Below are 27,936 nucleotides of genomic sequence, written 5' to 3' on the forward strand. Positions count from 1 at the left end.
CTTATCCTTGTCTTCAGTCACGTGGCCGCAGCTGGCCTGTGACCTGTCCCCCTCCACAACAGCATTCCCACCCTGATGCCCTTACTGGACCTTGAACCCTCCTCTGTCCCAGCTGTCTGCCAGGTCCTCCCCCCCCCCCCACAGGTTATGGAGTGTGAACTACAAGCTTTGGACCAAATGCTCTAAGCTGACACCCCCCTACATAGGTAGTTCCTTTCTCCAGGTCCTTGCACGGGCGCCAGCCCGGGACACTTGTCCAATCCAGGCCCCCAGGCTAGGCCCTTGTCTCCTTCCTGTCCTGATCCCTTTCTTTGATCTGACTCCTATGCCTTTCCGGTTCCCTGGGCAGACCTTGACCCTCAGGCACCTGAGGACTTTAATTCCTCTCCCGGTCTCTCCCAAGCCACTAGCCGAGCCCCCACATAGGGACCTCCACCAGACCTTCGTCTCCCTGGTCACAACCTCTCCCCGACTCTCATCCCTCATCCGGTCGATCTCCTGCCAGGTGCATCAGGCGTCAGGGTGGCGCGTGCGATGATTACATGGGTGAGTTTCCGCCACTGGTGGGCTGGCAGAGCCTAGGCTGTGGGTGCGAGGGCCCCTGCTCAGCCCCGCCCTTCCCACCAACACCTGCCCTTCTTGGCTCGGCCCCGCCTGGGTCCCTATTCTTTCCCCCACGCCTAGGTGGCCCTGGGAGCCCATGAAACCGCTCCACCCTTCTCCCCTTCCTGCCCCGGGGCTCAGCCCCGCCCCTCCCGCTCTGAGCTCGGTCCTGCCCCCCCCCCCCCCCCCCCCGCGCTGACCTCAGCTCCGCCCCTGCAGGACTCAGCCCTGCCGCGTCCCGCTCAATCCGCCCCTGTTCTGGTTCAACCCACACTCCATCCTCTGCCTTAGACTTGGACCCCACAATTCTCGGATCAGGCCACTCGCCTGATGGAAGTCCCCGCCCCGCCCTGCCTGGTCCCGCCCCCTCCTGCCGCCCTGGGGGCCGCGCAGTCCCCCGCGCTTCCGCTTCCGCTCACCTGGGCCGCAGAGTCCAAGAATGCTGCTACTGTGCCTGGAGCACTAATTTCACCAGGGGAGAACTTGGACCAGAACGTGAGATCTCCGTGACCTTGGGACTTCTGGTTGAGAAGGGCAGAGGTGAGGTGACAGGAGAGAGACAACAGAGAGGGGGAGGGGGGACCCGGCTTTACTCACACTCTGCTGGGCCCGTCCACTCCGCAGACCTGTTCTCCGCCTGCAGGAGACCACAGCGCGGCCCACCGGCCCCGCCGCCACCTCCAGTGGATGAACAGTGTGTGTGGGCGTCGGTGCGTGCAAGGAATTGGAGGAACACGAGTCAGTTTGCGTGAAACGATGGGGGGGGGTTGGGCTTGTAGTGTCTAGAGGCGGAGTTCCGAACATCAAGGCGGAGTTGGAGAATGCGGGGGCGTGTAAATTCAAGCGTGGGCCTTGTGCGTCCTGGGGTGACTCCCAGACATGTAAAAAGGCCTCGAAGGTCTGGAATGATGTCAAGTGCCCCAGAGAGGGGACTGCGGGGTCTGCAGATGGTGTCCCAGACTAGAGGATTGGATTTGATGGACCAACACCAAGGTCCAGGAACTATGAATGGATCTGACTATGGGGGTGTCATCCAAGGACCAGAGGAGCCTGTCCAGGCCTGAAGAAGACATGACAGAAGGATCAGGCATAGGAAGTGACAAAAGCCAAATTCAAAAGGCTTCATGTTATATGATTCTGTTTATATGACTTTCTGAAAATACCAAACTAGAGGACCCCAAGACAGATCAGTTGTGGCCAGGGGCTGGAGGTGGGGAAAGGAACACAAAGGGGCATGAGGAACTTCCTTGAGGATATGTTCACGCTCTTGACTGTGGTGACGGTTTTGTGGGTGTAAACATTATGTGAAAACATGAAATTTCATAGTTTAAATAAGAATAGTTCATTGTCAATTATATCTCAACAAAGCTGGGAGGAAGGGAAGGAAGGAAGGTGGGAGCAGGGAGAGACGGAAGAACATTAATTTGACAATCACAAGCAAAATGAAAAATTTGTACACACTGAGCAAACAATGTCATTTCTGGAAATCATTCACAATAAAGATAGTCTTAAGAATGTGGGTTCAATGACTTTTACTGCCTTGAAAGTTCCTGGGATTGTCCATCAGAAGGATAACGGTTGAATATTCTATGGCAGAGTCACACTATGAATTGTGTGGCCACTAAAACCAAGAGTCAGGTGTATGTGTTTGAACCATTAAGGTGAAATAGCAAGTTGCAAGGCAGTGTGTACGGCAAGATCCCATCCTGTGTGTATTCCAGTTTGTACCGGCACTGAGAAAGGACACTCCAAAAGGGCAGTTCCAAAGGTTATATTTGGCAGTTCCAAGGCTTACACTGCCCCCTAGGGGGCATTTTGGACCTCAATCTGTTTGAAATACATTTCATTTTATTAATATTTTCCTGAACACTCTAATGAAACAGCTCTTATCAAGACCCCTAGTGAACAAACACTTGCCAAACTCAATCCTCAATTCTCTTCTATCATCTTCCTCAAACTCTTAGGGACATGTGACGCAGCTGACCATTTGCAGGAGAGAACACACACCTCCTTCTCCTCCTACCTCACTGGCCTGCCCAGTCTCTCACAGGCCCCTCCCACTGCTGCCCTGGTCTCCTGAGCCCCCTCCTGCTACACTTCACCCCTCACCTCTGAAACGGGTGACCTCCTCTGGTCCCAAGTCTTCAAATAACCCCTGTATGTTAATCGAACTGAAAATCCACCCACATTTTTTTCCCCAAGCTCCCATTTCTGATGATCTGCTCCACACCTCCCTCCCTCGTTTGTCTCAAACTCATCATGGCCAAACCCAAAACACAATCCTTCACTTCCCTGCCAGTCATCTCCCCTGAGCCTTCCTCCTCCGAGTAAGAGGCAGCACCCAGGGGCTCCGAACCACGAGTCATCCTTGAATTTCCCTCTCCCGCACTACATCCTGCGTTCTGTAAGAGCTCCCTCTGCCTAACATGTGGCCAGACTACTTCTTAGGGGCAGTGCTGTACGTTATACAAGGGCCCACATGGACAGCTGTGTTTTTCAACCAATACAGTACTCCACAACGGGAGCCCCTCTTCAATCTTCTTTGCAATTCAATCGCTCCCAAGTTTTCATAGTTCTCCTTCCTGTGTACACCTGGGCTGGCTGTTTCTTATAGTGGTTCTTGAGAATTAAATTTAACTATTGTGGTGTTTGAAAACTTTTTTTTTTTTGGAAACAGGGTCTCACTGTTGCCAGGCTGGAGTGCAGCGGCGTCATCGTAGCTCACTACAGCCTTAAACTCCTGGGCTCAAGCCATCCTCCTGCCTCAGCCTCCCAAAGTGCTACGATTACAGGCATGAGCCACTGCACCCGGCCGGAAAATCACATTTAGAGCCACGTTGATGGTGGTGTTTCTACTCTTTGGGCAATACTATCATCATAGAATTGGTCTTCAAGGGAGGAGGATGAGGGACTGGTTGTATTAGGAACATCTGTCACTGGCATCTCTTCCCTGATCCAAGTGACTCTGTACAATCTGACAGAAAATGACTCCACCCTTCACTCATGTGGATACATAATCTCCATATACAATCCCTCATCTATTGCTACCCTGCCCCGTGGTACCCGAGACGTTTACTCTGGGGAGTTTCAACAAGGCTTTTCTGGCCAGGTGCTTACCTGACACTATCTATGAAGTGATGGGATTGTCCGATATCAGCATAGAGATATAAAAATAACTTCTGCATGTTGTCTTTCTCTCCTCTCACCATACTGGGTTTGTTTAGTTACTCCCACCACCAACATGTACTGAAGTCTATGCATATGAAAATGATACCTGCAAACAGCAAGATAAACTTTGGGGCTTTGTGGGTTATTACAACACAATGTTCCCAGCTACTCCTTTCACAAGAAGAAAATAAAAATGCCACACTTTGAGTATGTCAAATATATCTCTATTTCCACTAACAGATGTTGGTGAGGATACTCAAAACCTCTGGAGCTCACCTCAATTACTCCTCAGATAAGGAGACATACAATTTCCCTCTAAACATGTTGTTTCAAGTAGGAAATTACATTACAGTGGACTTGTACAGACAGTGCTCATGGAAACCCATGACGGGCTACGCTGTGCAGGTGACCACAACCCTTTCAGAAACAGGAAGCAACTGAGGCCCAAAGTAATGAGAAAACTCAAGTCCCAGAATCCCATGTCCAAACTCAAGATAACATATTTTTATGAACTATAACTATTAACCAGTGGTAAATAAAAATGACCATTCCTCCATCTTTATGGGGGATCATTATGGTTAGTGCCAAGAATGGACAAGTGTCTATGTTGTGTCCACAATCCACATCCACACCTGAACAGTCCTGAAAGAGTGTTAAAGACGTGGAAACAGAAGTGATCACAATGACATCTTCCCTCACTGACCTCCTAGCCCCCCATAGAGAAGATAAACATATACACCAGCTCATCATCTCACATGTCACTGTTTGCGTTGCTTTGAAGCCCTTACTTCCATCTTATAAACCAAAGTACTACCATTTTATTCACCACCTCTTTCCTCAAATATATAAACACCCTAGGAATATAAAAAGTTTATTTCATGTCTATTTCTGGACCCCTCTGTGCCTGGATTATTTGTGCTGAATTCCATTGTTTACAGTTTACAGTTCTAGAGTCTGAGGGATGTTGATGAGTCACTAAGGAGACCATGAGTATGCTATCTGAGCAAAAAAAAGGCTTGATTCAAACAGTGATGCTCTCTCTGTCCCTTCCTTGGTTTGTATTATGACAAATTTATGTAAACATACTTGCCTAATTTACACATCATATAGTTGCTAAGGAGTATATAAATTTATACATTTTAATTGAGGTACTTTATAGATGACAGTGTCTATCATACAAAATATTTCAGTATTTAGATATTGAAAAAGGCAAAACCAGGTCCACAAGCCTGGGAGGTGACCTCCCATTCACCTCAAGGCCAAGTCTTACGCTGCTGAAGAGACATATGACAAACAAGTCCAATATCAGACAATGATCCTCAGTGACCAAGATGGATCAAGACAAAAACAAGGGCATTCTGTAACCATGTCTATAAACATGGTAAAAGAGAAATACATTCTAAACTGTAAATATGGCCAAAATTTTCCCTTTCTCTGCTAACCCCTTCACTACGTCCAATATAGAGAAATGTCCTGCCTCCTTAAATAGAAATCAATTAGCAAAGACAAACCCTGTGAGATATTCTTTTAAATACCATCTTCCTGACACATCTCACAGTAAATGGTTTGTGGTCATATTTATTACCATAATTTATTACAATCTGTTTGACAACAGGTCCTGGTGGTCTTTGGCAAGAAGTCACTACAACATGATTTAATGTTTGGTATTATGAGTAAATGAGAAATTATTATCATAAAAATTGTACCTAAGTAAGCATGAAAACTAAAATTGATGCGAGGAAAAAAAAGGCCTGAAGTAAGAACATGGTAATATTGACTCACAATATTGAACTAATAATTTAGCAAAATTAAAAAGGTTATCTTACTCAATGATCTTGAGATATATGTATATAAAATAAAGTTTATCTGATGCATGATTGCAATGGAATATTTTAATATATCATCTCACTAAATAAAAAACTCATTTGATAGTATGCAAGTTGTCTGAACACTGCTAATACTTCTAAAAAACATGTAGAGAACTTTTGTTTGAGGAAGATATGCATACTGTTATTAATCACATATAATCAAATATAATTCAAAATAAACTAAGAGATAGCCAGGTGCAGTGGCTCACATCGGTAATCCCAGCACTCTGGGAGGCCGAGGTGAGAGGATCACTTGAGCTCAGGAGTTCGAGACCAGCCTGAGCAAGAGCGAGACCCCGTCTCTACTAAAAATAGAAAAATTAGCCAGGCACAATGGTGCACACCTGTAGTCCCAGCTACTCCCAGCTGAGGCAGGAGGATTGCTTGAGCCCGGGAGCCTCAAACTGCACTCTACTCAGGATGACAGAGCAAGAGTCTAAAAAATAAATAAATAAAATAAAATAAGAGATTACATTCAGCTTTGAGTTAACAGTAAAACACGCACAATCTTATTCTCACATGAAAGGACTGGATGAAACTAGTCACTGCACAGTGCGTTAGAGGAACAAGCGCCATAGAGCTGTTTTTTTCTTCCTTCCTTCCTGCCTCCCTCCCTCCCTCCTTCCTTCCTTTTTCTTCCTTCCTTCCTCCCTCCCTTCCTTTCTTTTCCTTTCCCCCTCCCTCCCTCCCTTCCTCCTTCCCTCCTTCCCTTCCTTTCTTTCTTTCTTTTTGATGGCACCATTGTAGCTCTCATTTTGAATCAGTAACAGTCATTATCCATATGAGCAAAGGTGTTTACATACAGATTGGACTCTATATTGAATATAATTAAGAGCCATGTCAGATCATCAAAATATTCCCAACCATGACAATCTGAATTGGTTACTTGGTGGACCGACTATGGCTTTCAAAAAAATCCAAATGGCAGTTGGATCTTTAATATGGACCTTGTAAAGACAACTCTGGAAACCTACACCTGAGAACATGGAGGTGAAGTAGTTGGTGGTGATTTAGAGGACACTCTTGATTGGTACGACAAAGAATCAGGAAAATGAGCCACATGAAGGTGTCCACACAGCCCATATGAATCTGTCTGCCCATATCATGCCTCCAAAATCTGACTAATACCTTCTTCACTTCTGCCTTCCAACTTTCCTGGAAGTTAGGCTACTGGTGCAGCCTAGTAGAATTCAACTAATGTAGAATCATAAAAGAAACAAATTCTGGAAAGTCTAGTTCCCAATGTTACCCACATTGACAACACAATCCATGAATGGCATCCCCCATTTTAGATTTTATTGTCCTATCACAGCTCGCTCCTTATCCCAAAATCAAGTATATAAATAACAGCTAGAATAAATTACAAAGAGTAAATGGTAACAGATGAAAATAATACTTTTCATGAGAATATAGTCTATGATAAGCTTTACACATATATAAATAGGAGCCAGCTCTTTATTAGGAAGGAAAGTGGAATTAACTTCTTTGTGCCATGGGGAAAAAAAAATGGTTGTTCCCATAAAAATGGTATATAATAGGTAAGAAAATCATGAACTTGCTAAATGAGGCCAGTACGTGTATGCCAACATTTATTAACAAAGACTTCTTTTTTCAACAGCCCTCAATCACAGAACAATTAAACAACCATATAAAAATTCAACGTACCTGAATATCAGAAATAACATTTAAATTCACACACGGATTACACACTTCAAAATGGAAAGACAAAAATTGTATTAACTGACCTAAAACAACACTTTCTATTAAACTCATGCACAATGCTTTAAGATTACTTACAGAATTATATCAACACAATGTTTCTTTGTGAGAGTAAGAATTAAATATCCATAGTCCAGAACTATTTTAAGTATGAGCCACTAATGAACACCATCTAATACTTCTATATTTCTTTAAGGTTGTATAATTTCTGGGGCATTATAAATGAATTGGTGTGCATGAGGCTTTTCATATTATAAGATTTTGCTACATTAGGCGTTTTCAAATGACATTGAAAGTATTGTTAAAATTGAAAACCTTCCTGCGTTTTTCACATTTAGAGGGTTTTGATCCAGTGTGTATTTTTACATATTGTTGTAAGCATGTGGGCCCACTAAAGACCTTGGGACGTTGCTTATATTCAAGAGCTTTTTCTCTTCTATGTGTTCTTTCATGGCTTCAAATTGAGCTAAAATGACTAAAGGCTTTCCCACACTCCTTACATTTACAGGGGTTCTTTCCGCTATGCAGTCTTACATGTGATAGAAAGACTGTGTGATGATAAAACCTTTCCCACGTTCTTTACATAGGATTTCTCCAAATATGGGTTCCTTTCAAAAGTATTTGGTTTTTCTCCATGATGAGTTCTTTCATGTACTTGAAAGGAACTAGAACAACTGAAGCTTTTACTACATTTCTTATATTTATAGCGTTTCTCTCTAGTATGAGTTCTTTCACATGTTGGATAGTAAGTGAAGCTAGTGAAGATTTTACCGCGCTGTACACTCAGGGGTTTCTTTTCCAGTGTGAGCTCTTTATGTCTTTGAAGGTTACTGCAACAGTAGAATATTTTCCCACAGTCTTTATATTCATAGGTTTTCTCTCCAGTCGACTTCTTCCTTGTATTCAAAATTAAAAGGAACTAAGAGATTTCCCACATTGTTTACATTTATATGGTTTCTCTCCTCCAGTAAGCGCTCGCATGTATTCAAAAGCAGTGGTGATAACTGAAGGCTTTCCCACACTAATTACATTTAAATGGCTTCTTTCCAGTATGATTTTTTCCCATATATTAAAAAGGCACTGACACAATTTAATGCTTTCCCACATTGCTTACATTCAAAAAGTTTTTTCTATTTAGTGTGAGTACTTTCGTGTATTTGCAATGAATTTGGAACATCAAATTTCCCACATATATTTATAAGGTCCACCTCCAGTGTGCCATCATATGTTTTTGAAAGCTTGCACGGCAAAAGTAGCCTTTTCCACATTCCTTACATTCATAGGGCTTCTGTCTAGTATGAGTTCTTTCATGCATTCGAAAGGAACTGGAAGATCTAAAGGCTTTACCACACTGTTTACATTCAAAGGGCTTCTCACCAGTGTGAATCATTTCATGTGTTCTGAAGGAGTTTAGATAACTGAAGGCTTTCCCACACTCCTGACATTGATAGGGTTTCTCTCCAGTATGAATTCTTTCATGTATTCGGATAGACGTGGATGAAACAAAAGCTTTACCACAATGTTTACATTCATAGGGTTTCTCTCCAGTGTGACTTCTTTCGTGTATTCGAAATGGACTCACAGAATGAAACGGTTTCCCACATACCTTACATTTATAAGGTCCCTCTCCAGTGTGCTTTATCATGTGCCTTCGAAAACTTGGGATACAACTGAAGGTTTCCCCACATTCCTTACATTCATAGGGTTTTTCTCCAGTGTGAGTCCTTTCATGTATTCGAAAGGTACTGATAGATCTAAAGGCTTTACCACACTGTTTGCATTCAAAAGGTTTCTCTCCAGTGTGAATCCTTTCATGTAATCGAAGGGAGGGGAGATAACTGAAGGCTTTCCCACATTGCTTACATGCATAAGGTTTCTCTCCAGTATGAGTTCTTTCATGTATTCGTAAAGATGGGGAAGAAACAAAAGCTTTATTACACTGCTTACATTTATAGGGTTTCTCTCCAGTGTGGGTTCTTTCATGTACTTGAAATGAACTCAGAGAATGAAAAGGTTTCCCACACACCTTACATTTATAAGGTCCATCTCCAGTATGCTTTACCATGTGTCTTCGAACACTTGTGACACAAGTGAAGGCTTTCCCACATTCCTTACATTCATAGGGTTTCTCTCCAGTGTGACTTCGTTCGTGTGTTCGAAATCTACTGGGATAATCAAAGGCTTTCCCACACACTTTACATTTATATGGTATATATCCACTGTGCGTTATCATGTGTCTTCTAATTCTTTTGAGAGAAAAGAAAGTTTTCCCACATTCCTTACAATCATAGAGTTTCTCTCCAGTGTGAATAATTTCAGGTGTTCGAAAGGGGTGGTGGGAGCTGAAGGCTTTCCAACACTGGTCACGTGTATGTGGCTTCTCTCCATATTTCTGATATTCATTCGGTTCATGTTCAGGGTGATCTCTGATGTGCGTACTAAGGGATGACTGACCCATGCCTACTTCTCCACACACACTGCTTTCACATGGTTTTACTCTAGGAGTTTTCTTGCTCAGATTATGATTTGAAATCTGGCTAAAAATTCCTCCACACTGACTACCTTCTTTACTTTGACACAGTCTCTCCACTGTATGACTTCTGTAAAGAATAAGAAGCACATTACTAAGTATTTATTTATTAATGGTTTGTATTAATAGCTATTAGACTTACATTTTTAACATTATCATGGAAAGTGTAGACTTGATGGCATGTCTGATTTGTTTGAACATGAGTGGATTCAATGCTCTGCAAGAGGGCTCGACCACAGCTATTATACAGTGATATTTATATACAGAGTGTCTTAATTCTGTTTCCAAGTAAAAATTTTTTGCAAACACTGAACATCTGTTTACATGTAAGCATTATGTTTTTGGAGAAAATTTTCCTATAGAAAATAAATTTGAAGCTAAACTTATCCATCTTGTTTGCCTGTTTTTAAAATTTCAGGACATGCTAAGATACCGTCAAATGAATTTTCTATGTGAGGGCAAATTACCTTAGATTTCTCCCTTGGTGTTTGTAGCGATCTTCAATGTTCTGGTCTTTCCATTTTTTTCCTAAAACACAAACCCAGAAAAATCATTATGAATTAGTACAAAATTATATAAAAATTATTAGATTCTAAGTTCATGGCACATTGTGACTATGCTTGGCTTATTTCCCAAAGTATTCTCTCTCCATGTTTCCAATTATGGAGCAGTGTCAATACATAAGAAACACTGGCTCCCTAATTCGCTAAGTGATGAACTGAAATAATCTTTACCTATAGAGGACAGGTTCCTGATGGTTTCCCGCATCACATCTCTGTAGAGATTCTTCTGGGAAGGCTCCAGCAAAGCCCACTCCTCCTGCGTGAAGCTCACGGCCACTTCCTCAAAGGCCACTGAGTCCTGAAACGCCCCACATACGTGTAGAGAAGAATGGGTGAGACTGACAGCAATGCAGCTCTATAGTCAATTCATAAAAAGTTCACATTATACTGTAGTCTCCAAACATTCATTCCATGACTTGGTCCTCAGACTCTTACTCTATGTTCACATGCACTTCCTCCTACACAGCAACTATGATACTAGAATTAATCTCTGGGTGAAGCAATAGCAATATATGAACACGCCTCTCATTGGTGGTTCCAGGGAGTAATATGTGCTTTCTGGGTCACACCCTGTCACATCCTGTCTTTACAGTGGACTTTGAAGCACCTGTCATAACAAAGTTGTACCATTTAATGTGCAGAAGAGAGTTTATATTAGCAGTTCTAAGACTGTGTATCCTTAAAAACACCTCCTCAAGATGTTCATCCATTGCTGGTATCTAGGTATTGGGAGAGGGCCTCCACCAACCCATATGATAAGAGTAGCTTGGTGATCCTAAACTGTTTATGAAAAAATATGGTAATTTTTTTTTTTTTTTTTTTTTTTTTGAGACAGAGTCTCACTCTCTTGCCTGGGGTAGAGTGCCGTGGCGACAGCCTAGCTCACAGCAACCTCAAACTCCTGGGCTCAGGCCATCCTCCTGCCTCAGCCTCCCAGGTAGCTGCGACTACAGGCATGCGCCACCATGCCCGGCTAATTTTTTTCTATTTTTGGTTGTTTGGCTAATTTCTTTCTCTTTTTAGTAGAGACAGGGTCTCACTCTTGCTCAGGCTGGTCGAAAACTCCTGAGGTCAAGCAACCCTCCCGCCTCAGCCTCCCAGAGTGCTAGGATTACAGGCGTGAGCCACCGCGCCCGGCCTAAATATGATAATTTTTGATCTCCTGTTTTCCTTCTCCGAGTTTTGTAACCAGTTCTATAAGCAAAAAAATATTTTCTCAAGAATGTTTTTAGTTCCCTCGTATTTCAAATGAGGGAACTAAAAACATTTTCAGTGTTCACATTATGGCTGGGGCTGGCAGCTCTAAGTGGCCTTGACAGCAACATTTATCTCAGCATTGGTAACTTAACAGCTACAGTCTCAATTAGGCAGAAAATAGACAAAGAACTTTTTAGCAAAATTTGCTCACCAGAACTTTATAACTTTCTGTTGTACTGATATATTCTCTTTTGAGTTCCTTTGGCAGGAACAGTGAAACCTCCTACAAAGTCTCACACCACCTGCTTGTCCGGAAAAGACAAGATAAGCGATGCTTCACCACAGACTGTGCCCGAAGACCCACTGAGCCTGCACACAAGGCTGAAAGAACAACCAATATTAACTCCTAGCTCATTATAATACTAAAATCTCCACCCTGGGAGGGACTTATCTGCCATTTTTTGATTATGAGATGTACGTACTACCATGATTTCTCACTGCACTTGCATGCTCTGCACTCTACCCCAAAACACAATAATGCGTCACAGTCCTCATGCATTATTTATTTTGCCTGCAAAAAATCCCCCTAACCCTGTTGGTAGGAGAGGCAGATTTAAGACAGTTCATACCTCCCCATTCCTATTGATACATCCATGGAAATAAATCCTTTCCTCTTAACAATCCTTGCTGTCTCAATAATTGGCTTTCTGTGTGGCTGGCAACATTGAACCCCCCTTTTAGGTTCGGTAACAGTTTGGGATTTTTTTACATGCACAACTCAGGGTGACTACGTGATGAGCTCCTCCCAAAGCACTCTAGGTACCCAATCTCTAATGAGTTTCTCTGGTAAAAAATATTTCACATGTTGTCAGAACTTGTTAGTTGAGAAATCAAGCCCATCTTTTGTGACTACAGTAACAGAGAACGTTTTCAAGCTGCATTTTCTGTCTCCCTGTAAGGTACCAAACCAAACTGTAATCCCACCTCCTGGGAACCCCTTACTCAAGGCTTCTTAGGTTTCTGTCACTCATAGTCTGCTCAGAATGAACCTATTTATTTTAAAGAGTTTGGTTTTTTCCCATTAACAAATCACAACGCCTCAGCCAGGCGCAGTGGCTCATACCTGTAATCCTAGCACTTTGGGAGGCCAAGGCAGGAGGATCACTTGAGATAAGAAGTTTGAGACCAGCCTGAGCAAGAACAAGACTCCATCTCTACTAAAAATAAAAAAATTAGCCGAGCTGGTAATGCACCTGTATTCCAGCTATTCAGGAGGCTGAGGCAGGAGGATCGCTCAAGCCCAGGAATTTGAGGTTACAGTTAGCTATAATTTTTAAGAAGATAAGGGAGGGACTAGGGACCCCACAGACCACAGCCCCTCCCATGCACAACTCCCACACACTGAGTGGGGACCCTCCCCCAGTAAGGTTGAGCATCAAAGGACTGGCTTCCAGTCACACCTGATTGGATAAGCTCCACCCACCCCAGCCCCTTATTGTGATGCAGCTCCAGACTCCGCCCCCTGAGGCTTGAGAAGAGCTAAGACACGTGACTGGAGGGAGCCAAACTCATTCTAGAACACAGCGCTAGGCAAGGGCGGGCCTTCTTTCAGAACCCAATCCTTAATGTCCCCTCCAAACATCTCCCCTGAGCCTTCTTCCTCTGAGCAAAGAAGGGACAGTCCTCAGGGGGTCTGGACAACAGGAATCATCCTTGACTCTCTTCTCTCCTTCACTCCAGTGTAAGTTCTGCAAGTGCTACCACTTCTGGGTACCAATTTCTGCCCTACTTCAGGGCGCTACAACAAAAATATCATAAACTTGGTAGCTTAAACAACAAACATTTATTTCTCACAGGTCTGGATGCTAAGAAGTCCAAGATTCAGAGTCTGGTAAGAGCCTGTTTTCTGGTTCATAGACAGCTGTCTTGAAGTGTGATTACAAGGCAGGCAGCAAAAGCAAGCTTTCTGGGGACTGTACGAATCCAATCCCATTCTTGAGGCTCCACGCTCATAATCTAATCTAATCCTAAATAACTCCCCGGGATGCCATTTCCTAATACTGTCACATTAGTGAATTAGGTTAAAACAAATAAATCTGGGGCAGACATAAGCATTCAGTGTCTAACAGGTTTGTTTTTACTTGAGTTTTAAGAGTTCTCCAAATATTCTGCATACTAATCCCTTATAAGATATATGATTTGGAGATAATTTCTCCTAATCTATGTGTTGCCCTGTTACTCTGTTGATTCTATCTTTTGATGCCAAAAGTTTTGAATTTCCCTGCAGTCCAATTTATTTATTTTGTCTCTTGTTACTCATGCCTTTAGTGTCATATACAGGAAATCATTGCGAAATCCAGTGTCATAAAGCTTTTACCCTATGCTTTCATCTAAGAGTTTTATAGATTTAGGACTTACACTTAGGTCTTTGATCCACTTTGAGTTAATTTTTGCATATGGCGTTAGGTAAGGGTATAACTTCATTCTGTTGTATGTGGATGTCCATTTTTCCCAGCATCATTTTTTAGAAAACACTATCCTTCTCATGGAATGGTATTGGCACCTTGACAAAAATTATTTGATATTACAAGCAAAGGTATATTTCTGTGATCTCTACCTTGTTCCATTGGTCTATATGTCTGTCTTTATGCCAGTATCAAACTTTTATTACTACAGCTTTGCAGTAAATTTTGAAATCAGGAAGTACGAGTCCACCAAATTTGTCCTTGTTTTACAAGACTGTTTTGTCTATTCAGAGTCCCTTGAGATGCCATATGAATTTTAAGATGGGTATTTCTATGTTTATTTCTGTAAAAAACATCAATGAGTTTTGATAGGCACTGTGGTGAATCTGTACATTGTTTTGGATAGTATCTACATGTTAACCACACTAACTCTTCCATTCCTGATACGTAGGATGTCTTCTTAAATTATTTTCATCAATATTGTGTAATTTTAAATGTACAAGTCTTTTGCCTCCTTGATTAAACAAAATTCTGTTTTTTATTTTTGATACAACTGAAAATGGAATTGTTTTCCTAATTTCCATCTTGGATTGTTCAATGCCAGCATATAGATATGAAACTAATTTTTGCATGTTACTTTTGTATCCTGCTACTTTGCTGAAGTGTCCTACAAATAGAAAAATTAGCCGGGTATTTTGGCATGTGCCTGTAGTCCCAGCTACTTGGGAGGCTCAGGCAGGAGGATGGCCTGAGCCCAGGAATTTGAGGTTGCAGTGAGCTATGAAGATGCCCCTGCACACTAGCTGGGGTGACAGAGCCAGACTCTGTCTCAAAAAAAAAAAAAAAAAAGAATGTCCACTCCTGCTACTTTTATTCAACATAGTATCGAATGTTCTAGCAAGGGCAATTGGGCTAGGTAAAAAAAGGCATTCAGATTGAAAAGGAAGAAGGAAGATTATCTCTAGTTACAGATCATATGATACTATATAGAGAAAATGCTAAGAAATCCAGTAACAAACCACTAGAACTATAAATCAGTTCAACAAGATTGAAGGCACAAAATTAAACTGCATAAGTCAATTGTTTTTCCATACACTTGCAATGAAGTATTTCAAAACACAATTAAGAAAACAAGTACATTTACAGTAGCACTCCAAAAGAATAAAATACATAGGAATAAATTTAACAAAAGAAGTCTAGAAATTTATACTCTTAAATAAAACTATAAACCATATTGAAAAGCTGAAAATCTAAATAGATGGAAAATCATCCCATCTTCATGGATCACAAGGCTTAATATTATTAAGATGGTGACACTTCCCAAGATAATCTGCACATTCAATGCAATCCTTATCAGAATTCCAGGTGACTAACTTGTTAAAATTGAAAAGTTGATTCTAAAATTCACTTGGGCTGGGCATGCCGGTGGCTCACACCTGTAATCCCAACACTTTGGGAGGCAGGAGGATCACTTGAGGCCAGGACTAGTGTGGGCAATATAGCGAGACCCTGTCTCTATTAAAAAAAAAATAAGAAAAATTATCCAGGTGTGGTGGCATGTGCCTGTAGTCCCAGCGACTCAGGAGGCTGATGGAGGAGGATCACTTGAGCCCAGGAGTTCAAGGCTACAGTGAGCTATGATGGCACCACTGCCCTCCAGCTTGTGTGACAGAGAGAGACCCTGTCTCAAAATAAATAAATAAATAAAAATAAAATTCATACAGCGTTGCAATGGACTCAGAATATCGGCGGTGCTCAGAATGCCAGCACAATCTTAAAAAAGAACAAAGTAGAAAGACTCAGGCTTCACAATTCCAAAACTTACTACAAAGCAACAATAATCAAGGCAGTGCAATAATGGCACAAGGACAGTCATTTAGATCAATAAAATACACTGACAGTCCAGGGGGAGTGAGCTCAGCAAACGGCATAGCAGGCTGCTCCAGATATCCATCCCTCCACAGAAACAGTTAAACAACAGTCAGAAACAACTTTGTCAAAACTCCCAACAACCATCAAAGGTATACAGCAACCATGGAACTCCATGTCAAGCAAAAGGCAAGTGAAAACTCATAGGAAAGCCTTGGGGACTTTTTACCTGTCCTAGCCCATCCCCTCCCCACCTCAGTACCAGTCTTGAGGACAGCAGCCCAGGTTCCCAGCGTGGGACCCTGGTCACAGGTTCCAGAGAGAGCAGGGCAGATCTCATTTGCAAATTATTCCCTTTGTGTGTCCGGATCTGTCCAGGGGCTGCCTTAAGGTCTGAAAAAATGCTCTCTTCTCTGTTTTGCTGGAATCCAATCAGAGTGAGAAACGGGCAGCAATTGCTTGAAAATACTGTAAAATAAATGAAAAGCGTGCAGCTGGCTGGAACAACAGATGTTGGCAGAGGAGAAGCTGGAAAGAAAATTTCCTGCAGAAATCAGGGTATTCAAAAGCATCTAAGAACACACCCAGGAAACTGAAAAAGCCCCATGCACGCCCCATGCTTGGGGTGGGAGGCGTGCCCCAATTCCACCCCTGGGGATCCTTCTAGACCTTACTGTAATCTCTCTATCTAGATGGTTGTTTGTATCTTTTAAAATATTTTTCATAAACTGGTAAACATGTATCCCTGAATTTTGTTTGCCACTCCAATAAATTAGTCCAGCCTAAAGATGGGGCCGTGGGTACCCCGACTTGAAGCCAGGTGGTCAGAGTTCTGGAGGCCCAGACTGACCAGTGCTGTTTGAAGTGGGCGGGGCAGTCTTGTGTGACTTAGCCCTCAACCTGTGGGATCTGTCGCTGTCTCCAGGTAGACAGCTTCAGAATTAAATTGGATTGGCAGACACCCAGCTGGTGCCACCTGCAGAACTGATTACTTGTTGGTGGGGAGAAACCCCCACACATTTGGGCACAGAAGTCTCCTGTGTTGATTGTTGAGTGAGAGAATAAAAAAAAAGTTTGAGTTTTTCCTCATACAATTGGTGCCAGCTAAGGGATTTGCTAGAATGGCCCAGGGGCATGGAAACGTGGTTTGGGAAGAGAAAGGATGAAAGAGTGGGGCATGAGGAACCTTTGATCCCTGGATTGTGGCCTCATCACCCATAGTATAAAACAGCAACTACGCTGCATTCGGTTACTAAAGGTAAAATTTACCAATGAAATTTAGAGATGGTGGTAGACCCAGCTCCCAAAGAGTTGGCTCATTGGATACACAAGGAAATACAAAATAATCAGAAGCACGCTAAACACACAATCCCTTGGTCTTTACTATCTGTAATAACTAAAATGAAAGTAAAAGAGAGCGTTGGCTCATGGCTTGACCCTGAACCACACTCAGATGTTATTGTGTCTGATCCCAGGACACTGGTCTCAAACCCATTCACAAAAGGAAAAGTTAGGAGTTTCCGTAGGGTAGTGGTTATCATGTTCACCTCACAAAGGGGAAAATTGTGTCAGGGCAACAAAAAGTACCTCTAAGACCTTGGGTCATCAAAAAAGCAGTTAATGTGGGAGAAAGGCAAAACCAAAAAACTATTGAAACTAGAGGGTATAGTCTGAAAAAAATGGTCTCATTTTGTGGGTTGGTATATCATCAGCCCTTTGAAGATCTTTACCAAAACAGGTTGTGAAAGTAACGAATTTTGGAGCAGTATCTTTGTTTTAGATACTACAGAGTGGGGCAAAAAACATGTTTAGGTTGATATAGGACCCACAGCTCACTATTAAACAATCACAAATGTGGTGGTCACGGTGGGTCACACCTGAAATCCCAGCATTTTGGGCAGCGGAGGCAGGAGGATCAGGCCAGGAGTTAGAGACCAGCCTGGGCATCACAGCAAGACCTCATCTCTATAAAAAATAAAAAATTAGCCAGGCATCGTGGCATGAGCCTGAGTCCCAGCTGCTCAAGAGGTTCAGGCAGGAGGATCACTTGAGCCTAGGAGTTCAAGGTTACAGTAAGCTATGAGTCACTGTGCCACTGTACTCCAACCTGGGCAACAGAGCCCAATACAATGTAATTCCAAAGCCTACTGGCGAAATCTTAATGGGGTCTAAGCTTAAACTGAGATGATGCAGAAACACAAGTGTAGATGGGACTAAGATAAAGGTTTGGATGAAAAGTGGGACTTTTAAGCAAACTTTATGTAAGACAGTCACATCTTGTTTACCTGAGTGCATTACCAGGATGGATATTATGTCTGACTGAGGATTGCTTCCCCTACCTAATATTGTAAAACATAAGGCATGCAAGTCTGCCCCCGCCCCAGTCTTAATCGGACATAATAAACAGAAACCACTATAACTGCCCAAACCCACAGAGATGGTTACATTAAAATACAGAATATCCACTGGACAGAAAGAGATTACCACTTTAATCAATGACACACTCAAGGCTACAGTGCTGGTACCAACAAATTCTCTGTTCAGTAGCCCTCTGTGGCCTGTAAAAGAAGCGGATGGCTCATGGAGATGAACAGTAGACTGTCAACGCATAAATAAATAAAGTTATACAGCCCATACCCTCAACAGTCCCGCACATGGTCTCAACCACACAAAAAATACAACAGGTTAAAAGGAGACTTGTACTCAGTGATTGATCTTACAAATACTTCTTCTCTATCTCAATTAAAAAAAAAAAAAAACAGCTGCAGTTAACTTTCACGTGGGAAGGATCCAAATTTACACTTACTATACCGCAGGTTATCTAAATTCAGCAGCTCACTGTCACAAATTTGTTCAGCGGAGTTTTGAACTTGACACAGATCCTGCGTGTAATAACTCACTCTATTGATGATGTTATGATACTGTCGAAAACTAAAGAACAGGGCAGGACTAATTTAAAAACAATGGTTTTTACATAAGGCGAATGTTGGAAAAAATATATATATAAAAAAATAAAAACCATGGTGACTCACAAGACCAAGTGAGGCTGGTTAATGAATCCAATGAAGACCCAAGAACTTGCCGAAATGGTAAAATTCTAAGAAATAACCCAGGTAGGACCCAACCGGAATAGTCCACAAATGACTAAAAATAAAACTACTTTCACTGCCCATCCCTAGGACCAAACAAAAAGCCCAGTTTTTGGTTGGTTTATTTAGATTCTAGAAAACACACATTCCACACTGGGAAATATTAATATTACTAACTCTTATCTTTAAGATTATCCAAAAGAAAGCCGTGTTTGAGTGGGGACCTGAAAAAAAACCGACTATGTCTAAACTAAAAAAACAATGACCAGGTATGACAGCGTGCACCTATAATCTCAGCTACTCAGGAGGCCGGGGATTGGGTGGGGATGATTGCTTGAGTGCAGGAGTTCAAGACCAGCCTGGACAACATAGTGGTATCCTGTTTTAAAAAACAAAAACAAACAAACAAACAAACAAAAAACAGAAGCCCTCTCCACATGTTTGGGCCCCTCTGATCCCCGACTCAAATATGATTTTAAAAGTGCCACTCAAACTCATACCGACTGTAGCATTTGGTAAAAGCCCATTAGTGCCTCCTAGTGGCGACCATTGGGATTTAGACCAAAAAATTTCCAAATGCTGCTGCCCGGGACACACCACTTGAGAGGCAAGTACTAATTTGTTATTGGACATTAACTGAAACTGCCTCAATGACTAAAGTACATAACATAATCATAAAACCTGAGATACCCACGTCTTGGGGTGATGTCAAAAAAACATCGTTAGTAAGAAAGACAATACCCAAAAAAGTTCTGTAATAAAATGGAAATGGCTTATATAAGCATACAATAACATTCCTAAAGGCCTCAGAGGGTAGATTATGCTTTCACCTCATCGGGACAACCAACCCTACCCTACAGGAATGGGTGTGGGCTGAAGGGGGCACTGGCTAGACTAATGTCGCTGCCTGTAATCTGGACTAGCACAGTGGCTGAACCTATGTCCCTTCCAAAGGTGGAAAAGTCTGAGTAAAAACAAATGACAAATGGAGAGGAGAAAGAATAGCTCGGGGCAAGAAAATGAATAAGGGGGTTATGCAACAAGGAAAGTCCAACATTGAATTAATACTTTGAGAGAAGCTCAGAGCAAGAGAATGGCATTATCTTTTTAGCACAATTATACCAGTTGCCCGGAGGGGCGAAGCTATTATATATGTTTGCCAAAACTGCCCTTGCTCTTATAACCTCCTGACAAGGTCAAATGGCAGCCTGCAAACTTGAGTGACATCTTTCTGGAAGACATTCTGGTCATAAGGCATGTTGATAAACTGAATCACGTTAGTGACTAAATGGAACTCCAGTACTGTACCAATATCTTTTGACTCTTAATTTTCAAGATACATCTAACTATAAAGGCTATCATTTGGGAAAAAATTTCTGAGGACTACAGACCATGTGGTGTACGACTCCCAACAGACTGATCATTGTGTAGCTGTAAACCTTGATGACCAGAAAGGTCCCTGATTATAAAGGACAAAATACAATGGCAACATACCCGACATGCTATAGTGTGCTATGCACAAACACACATCATCTTTGTTTGCATGGATGAAAAGCTACTCAAGGAAATAGAGAAAGACAATGGGTCCCTGATGAGATTAAAGCAGTGGCCACCACTTGTGGTGTGATGGTTTTTTCACTTAGATGATGGGCAGGTATTGATTATTCTGTAGATAACCATGTGTCCCCGCTCTTTCTGTTGAAGTGTCTATCATTTCTGTCACTGCCTGGCAATACCTGCTCTGTCCCAGGTTCATGTACCTTAAATAGATGACCTTGTTTCAGATTTTGCTATTTTCCTGTGGTCTGTCTCCTGACTCATGAGGCTCAAGGGGTATGGATATCTAACAACCTTCCAAAGTCATGGAACTTCTCCAGGGGCACTTGCAATTTATATCCATGGACCAGAACTGCCCCCACCCCTGGAATAGGGCAAGGTAAAACATATCCCACAGTGCAGTTAGCTGGGATAGCAACTTTTCTGGAAATCACTCGTGGCTTCCCTGTCGAGGGGGAAGGTGGGCCCTGCTGTATAATAACCAGTGGAAACCAGTCTCAGTACAGGCCTGTAAGATGAGACACGGTGATTGGCTTTGTCCCCAGTTAAGTTAGAATCCAGTAATAACCAAGTCATGGCTAACTGCAATGACACCTGTCCTTAATAATACCTGGCATATGGGCAAGGGTAGATTCTGTTGAGAGGAAAAAATAATTCTTACTGTTCTGATACTGAATTACACTATGATCATAATACAATATGGTGTAATATTGGTGGTGTTGGTAAGATTCAACTCACTCATGATAAGTCTTATGATAATATTGATTTTGATGACCAAATGCATTAAAAAACCAAGTTAAAGCCTCCTCAGGATCCAACACCTAAGGAAGATGATTGGCCTGAGGAGGAATCGGACATAACTAACTATCAACTGATTTCTGTGCGAAATAGATCTGCACAAGTTTATCACAAGGTGCAAACAGCAATGGAGCTAGGGGAAGAAAGAATAATAAAACTAGTAAAAATATATATTAACATATAAAAATGTTTGCAGTCCTGGTACAGTGGCTCACGCCTGTAATCCCAGCCCTTTGGGAGGCCAAGAGGTGGGAGGATTACTTCAGGCCAGGAGTTTGAGACCAGCCTGGGCAACATGGTGAGATCCCATCTCTACCAAAAAAAAAAAAAAAATTAGCAAGGCGTGATGGCTCGCACCTGTAGTCCCAGCTACTTGGGAGGCTGAGGCAAGAGAACTGCTTGAGCCCAGGAGTTCAAGGCTGCAGTGAGCTATGATCACACCACTGCACTCCAGCCTGGGTGACAGAACGAGATCCATCTCTTAAAAAAAAAGAAAGAAAAAAAAGTCTGTAATGACTTCATAAGACAAATGGGTCACTTCTTTAAAGCTATCCCTACCCCATACTGGCTTCCCCAAATGTTACATATATTTGGTTTGGTACTAGAGGCTTATTTGTTCTACAAATGCTACAACAAATATAAATGCTCTGACAGATATGATTGTTTTACTTTAAGTGACCTCTGTTTGAAAAATGGGGTGACCTGTAATATGATATATATACACACACACACACACACACACACACATATTTTTGTTTGTTTGTTTTTTCTCTCCATAGTTCCTGGGTCAAAGCTCCTATAACCCTTATTATGTCCTAAGTGACTACAACAATAAGCCTACCTTTTAAAAAAGTATTTGGTCTTTCGTCCTTGGTTCCTGAAACAGCTTCAGAATAGCTTTAGAGAAATAAAAGTGAAAGACAGTCTTCTGTTACAATGGCGGAGTGCTTAGGGCCTCGGAAAACAGAATCTCTTCTCTCTCCGACCTTCTGCTGACCTCGTTCTCCAGAACATTTTTCTCCCCAAGGCAGGCCACAGAAACTAGAAATATACTCTAGTCTTCCCCTGCCTTTCTTTTTTGGAACGGGCCGTAAGAAATTCTCTAGACCTTTGAGAAACGACTGCTTGTTGTTTGAGGCACCCAGTCTGTGGTTCTTTGTCACAGCAGCCAAAAGTGGCTAAGATAGGGAGGCTCGTTCTCTAACACACATCAAGGATTTGAAACCTATAGTAGTCAGGACAATATGATATTAGCAGAGAGATGGACAGACAGACCAAAGGAACATAGCAAAATGTGAAACAAGAATATGTATAAGGCACATGAACCTGTGACAGAGCAGGTATAGCCAGGTGGTGACAGTAATGATAGACACTTGAACACAAGGGGCAGGGACACATGGTTATCTACGGGAGAATCATCTAAGTGGAAAAAAACCCACAAACTGTTTTTCCCCTGCTCTTACCCCACAACAATCAACACAAAAGGCTTCTGTGACCAGATGTGTGGGGGTTTCTCCCCACCACCAAGTGAGTAATCAATTCTGCAGCAGACGTCAGCTGCGTGTGTGCCAATGCAAGTCACTTCTGAAGCTGTCTACTAGGAGATGGCAGCAGATCCCACAAGACTGTCCCCCACGTTGGCCAACAGCGGCAAGTCTGGGCCTTTGGAACTTCTGACCGACCTGTTTCAAGTCGGGGTTCCTACAGCCCCCTCTTTCAGCTCATTTAATTTGCTAAAGTGGCTCACAAAAGTTAGGGAAACATTTACTTACATTTACCGGTTTCCTATAAAGGATCTCTAAAGCATACAAACAAACAGCCAGAAGAAGAGATACACAGGGAGAGGTCTAGAGGAGTCCCAAGAGCAGGAGCTCCCTTTCCCATGGAGTTGGGGTGCACCATCCTCCTGGCACGTGGCTGGGTTCTTGGTCACCTTCCTGTGAGCCTCTGAGAATTCAGCTGTCTGGAAGCGCTCTGTACCTCATCCTCTTGGGCCTCTTATGGAGACGTCATTGGACAGGCATGATTAAAGCATGTGAAACCGTGTGGAAATACGATTGGACAGAAAGGGCATGATCTAATACTAACAGACCAAGTGGGAAAACCCTACAAGGCCTGTTTGTTCAGATCATCCTTGGCCTCTGTGTACAACATTCCCTCCACTTAGGTATGTTGGACTCCACTTAGGGGTCCCTCAGAAGGCAGGACCCCTTCTGAAATGGGGGTCTTATGACCTGCAATCAGACAAGATAGGTCAGAGAATTTCTTTATGGCCAACTCCAAGACAGAAAGGTGGGGGAAGATTAGGGTATATTTTATATATGTAATATACAATAATAAATTACTTGTAGACCTCCCTATTGTCCTGAATTCTTATAATTTTATGTTCCTTGGACACCCATTCTGAATATACATTTAACTCTCTCATACCAGAAACAGGGCTCAGTCACCCCTGACACAGCTTCCAGGTTTCTCTACTTCCCAGTTCTCCAATGGGGTCAAACTAGACACCTGCCTTACAGAACCGTCTTGTCACCACCCCCCATAGGACAGCTAGATATCACCTCCTTGACTTGCCCCACTGACCCCCACAACTCACGCGCACAGATATGCAGTGGTGACCACCTCGTAGTCCCTGTGTGACTCCAGGCACCTCCTGCCTGCTTGCTCTGAACATGCCAATTGGAACTGCCTGAGGGAAACCAGCTTAGGTAATGCCTAGACCTCAAGAAACGCTTGGGCCCATGGGTCACTCTCTCCCTTGGGGTACATGCGTCATGGACAGCTCCCCTTCCTGTTGGTCTACAAGGCATGCTGCTCTCTCCTCTCTGGGATCTCTTACTTGGTTTCTGTATTTCATGTTTTATTGAGTTGCCTCCTCTGAGTGTCACCTGACAGATACACCCAAATTTAACTTCTATTGTGGTCAGAACTCTCCTGGTAGGAACATTGTGGTGGTGGCTGTCTTGGCTGCAATAAACTGGACAACAGTCACATAAAAGCCATGGGGCCCCTGCCAGTATAGACAAGTGTCCTGTGAGAAGGACACCTGGCCATGGGTCTGACTTAGGCATTAGGCCCCGTGCAAGGATAAAGAAGTATCCCTTGAAAGGAACATTGTAACCATACACAACCAAACTCCTAGAGGCCCACCAGGGCAGGGGCAGAGTTCTTAGCCAGTCTCCAGAGAGAGATCTCAGGATGAAATTAGAAAAACAGATCAGGCACAGTGGCTCACGCCTGTAATCCTAGCACTTTGGGAGGCCAAGGTAGGAGGATCACTTGAGGCCAGGAGCTTGAGAACAGCCTGAGCAACATAGTGAAACTCCGTCTCTACAAAAAATAGAAAATTAGGCAGGTGTGGTGGTGCACACCTGTAGTCCCAGCTACTCAGGAGGCTGAGGGAGGAGGATTGCTTGAGCCCAGGAGTTTGAGGTTGTACTGAGCTATGATGATGACACTGCACTCTAGCCAGGGCAACAGAGACACTGTCCTAAAAAAAAAAGAAAAGAAAAACATACAACACAGGTAAAAATTAGCTGGGCATGGTTTCCCGTGCCTATAGTCCCAGCTATTTGGGAGGCGGAGGCAGGAGGATTGCGTGAGCCCAGGAGTTCGAGGTTGTAGTGAGCCATGATCATGTCACTGCACTCTAGCCCGGGCAACAGAGCGAGCGACACACACCAACAAAAAGAAATCACATTGTCAGCAAGATCAAAAAATAAACTTAAAACAACTCAATCAAACAGTGGAATAAATGACTATGCTAGGTGACCCACAGCCTTAGCAGCACGTGTGCAAAGGACAGGCAAACCACCAAAAAAAAAAAAATCCTTTTCTGCATTTACTATTGATAGTATAGTAATGGTAATATTAACTTACTGAAAATTCAAAAGAGGCAAAACTGTGCTTCTGGATGAATACTTTGCTTAAGTTTCTCTCCTTCGTCCAGGATCCTGAACTCTGACCCACCCTCAGCCTGAGCCAGCAGGCAACCCCTCCTGAATGAGCCCTCCGAAGAACAGGCTGACCTCAGGGTAAAACAGTCTCTGATTTAGGATCTGACATTGTACCCTCCATCCTGCCCTCTCCCTTCCACTTTCTCTCTCATCTTACTTGTTCTTCCCTTTAAAAGAAAAGCACTGTTCTCCCTAAACTTTGAGATGCTTGAAGATCTTATACTTGATGCTTTCCCTCTTTTGCAGTACTCCTTTAGAACAGACACTTCTTACCTAAATCCAGATTTATTTTACTTGAGAATGTCTAGCAATAGCCCCACAACCATAAACTAATATAACCTCAGACAGAGCATCACCCAACTACATCTGCCTGTGGATCCCCAGTTTCCCAGAGCTCTCAGCTTCTCAGTACAAAGGGCTCCTCCCAAGGTCCCTGTGAGCAGCTGGGACACCAGCAGGGGAGGCTCCCCAGGAAGAATCATCTGGGCCTGCAAATGACCTCCCTTTGCAGGCTCAAGATTGGCCTTAGCTTGGAGTCACTGGCCTCAGGCCTCTGATCCCCAGTCAAGGGGACTCACTTCCCCTTTCATACTTACATGGATATTTAAAGAAAATACCCATGTTTGATGAATAGAGCAAAATCACTCAAACTCAGTGTTTATATTTGTAGGAGGGAAGGAAACTGTAAGGTACTTATATTTTATAGCTCAACAGGAAAAGTATGAGTATCCGTCCCTTTCAGACGACAAAGATGTCATTTAATTACTATTTTCATGATAATAAATCGCTTAGTAAACAAATAGTAATAGTAGAGTACTTCTAGGTATTGCTAATGCCTGTCTCATAAAATTTAGTATTAATCTACCAAGTCTAGATAGCAGGAAACAAAACAGTTATCAAATTCTCCACTTTGTAAAAAAAAAAAAAAAGAGAGAGAAACTGATGTTTTGGTGAATCTTTGTAATTTAGCAATTTCTCTACCACAGTTTCTTGTCAAAATATATTTAAAATGCCCCACTGTGTAGCCAAAGTGCATTTTGTTTTTCAGGTCCTGCACTACCTCAATGGGGTAGGTTTTTCTCATCCTTTGGGATAGTTTTTCTCCCTTCACAAGGCTGAGAAAATCCAAAGGACAGGAATCATTTCTGGTTTTTTCTCCTGTTGACCTAAAAGATGGAGGCTGAAGCACAAAATACGACCCAAAGTGTCCCCAAAAGGGGAGATGGCCTATACAAAGTTGTTAGGAATTATCATTAGTTTCACAGAAATAACATTGGACTGTTAAGCTATAGGGTGTGGGTTGTGACAATAGCAAGCAGTGTGAAGAGATGACTAGATAACTCCAACGGGGTGGGGGAGTAGAACAAGATTGCTGTCTCATTTTAATGTCTCTCTGGGCCAAATCATTTAATAGGACTTTCATTCCTCTAATAAAAGTTCTTTTCTTTTCTCATCCCTCAATAATAGTAACACAATTGGCCACCAAAGTGTTCCCAAAGAATGGAAACTAGGGTTGGGGGAAGAAAAGCTGAGTGTCCCCAGAGGGTGGCTATTACCAGCACCCTGAATGAGCCTCAGGCAGTTCTGATACCCAGGAAGGAGAAAAAGATAGGAGAGTCCACTGAAGACACATCACCCTGTAAAGTTTCCAAAGGGAACCTCAACTCAAAGACATTCTGATAAAGTATCTGTGCCTAGGAAAGATAAAAGGAGGCCAGAGACACAACGGTTTTTTTTTTACAGCGGAGTGTCTGGCGGCTATTCTCTGCTTTCCTCTCAAGTGAAAAGGCCACAAAGAGAAAACAAGTCTTTATAAAAAGAGTTTTCCGTTGCTTTGTGGAAAAATGATAAACAATTAAAATACGATGTCTGTTTGGAATGCAGAACGAAGGAGAAATACTTGATAACGTCGTGAATTGGAGGCGAGAGGCTGACGTTTGGGAATGCCAGGAAGGAATGAGAAATTTCGGGATTTACTGCCAGCCCCTAGAGAGAGCCAGGATGGGGGACAGGGTCGTGGATTTAAGACCCTGCTTCCTGTATATTTGGAAAACTCAGGGAGACGGGGGTCTGCCGGAGGAAAAGGAGATACTGGGGAACCCTACGGATCACATCTTCCACCACAAAGGAACCCCAGAGACCGAGTCGCGACTTTCTTCTGATGAGCCTCCCGTCGCCACCACATAATCTGGGAAAGGTGCGGGGCTTCGGGCGCGGAGCTGCACAGTGAGGCCTTCGGAGCCAGGGCCGAGGTCGCCGCGCGCAGGGACGAGACAGGACGCCTGGGGACCCAGCTGACCGCCCAGCCCCACCCTGCGGGCCGGCGGGGGGGCCGAGGGCCGAGCAGCGCCAGCGGCGACTCGGGTCCGCAGACTCCGCAGCTGATCGCAGGGAGGCCCGGGTCCCGCGGCCACAGCCCGGGTCCAGCGGTTCCAACCAGCCCCTCCTCCCCGGATCGGGACGCCCGGCCCCGCACACTCACCATTTCCCGGCTTCCGGGGTGTCGCGGCGTCCTTCCTACGGATCCCGCGGCCAGTGCAGGGAACAGCGC

At 43.2% G+C, this 27,936-nt stretch overlaps 1 protein-coding gene across 1 annotated transcript; it reads right to left on the reverse strand.

The window, feature by feature from the left end:
- Positions 1 to 8,516: 8,516 nt before the first annotated feature.
- Positions 8,517 to 27,936, reverse strand: LOC138400318 (zinc finger protein 136). The gene is made up of 4 exons (XM_069495375.1): positions 27,868 to 27,936; positions 10,623 to 10,749; positions 10,356 to 10,416; positions 8,517 to 9,958 (listed from the first exon to the last, which is right to left on the reverse strand). Exons 1-4 carry the CDS (start codon positions 27,868 to 27,870, stop codon positions 8,554 to 8,556), a joined length of 1,596 nt encoding a protein of 531 aa, XP_069351476.1. The 5' UTR covers positions 27,871 to 27,936; the 3' UTR covers positions 8,517 to 8,553.

Source organism: Eulemur rufifrons, chromosome 2 (assembly GCF_041146395.1).
Source record: "Eulemur rufifrons isolate Redbay chromosome 2, OSU_ERuf_1, whole genome shotgun sequence".
Lineage (NCBI taxonomy): Eukaryota > Metazoa > Chordata > Mammalia > Primates > Lemuridae > Eulemur > Eulemur rufifrons.

What these genes read in the sequence shown, in the direction of transcription:
- LOC138400318 (XM_069495375.1), bottom strand. An exon ending in CAGGAACCTGTCCTCTATAG is followed by an intron (nt 10,417 to 10,622) that starts GTAAAGATTATT and finishes TTTGTGTTTTAG; the next exon opens with GAAAAAAATGGAAAGACCAG. An exon ending in CACCAAGGGAGAAATCTAAG is followed by an intron (nt 9,959 to 10,355) that starts GTAATTTGCCCT and finishes TATTCTTTACAG; the next exon opens with AAGTCATACAGTGGAGAGAC.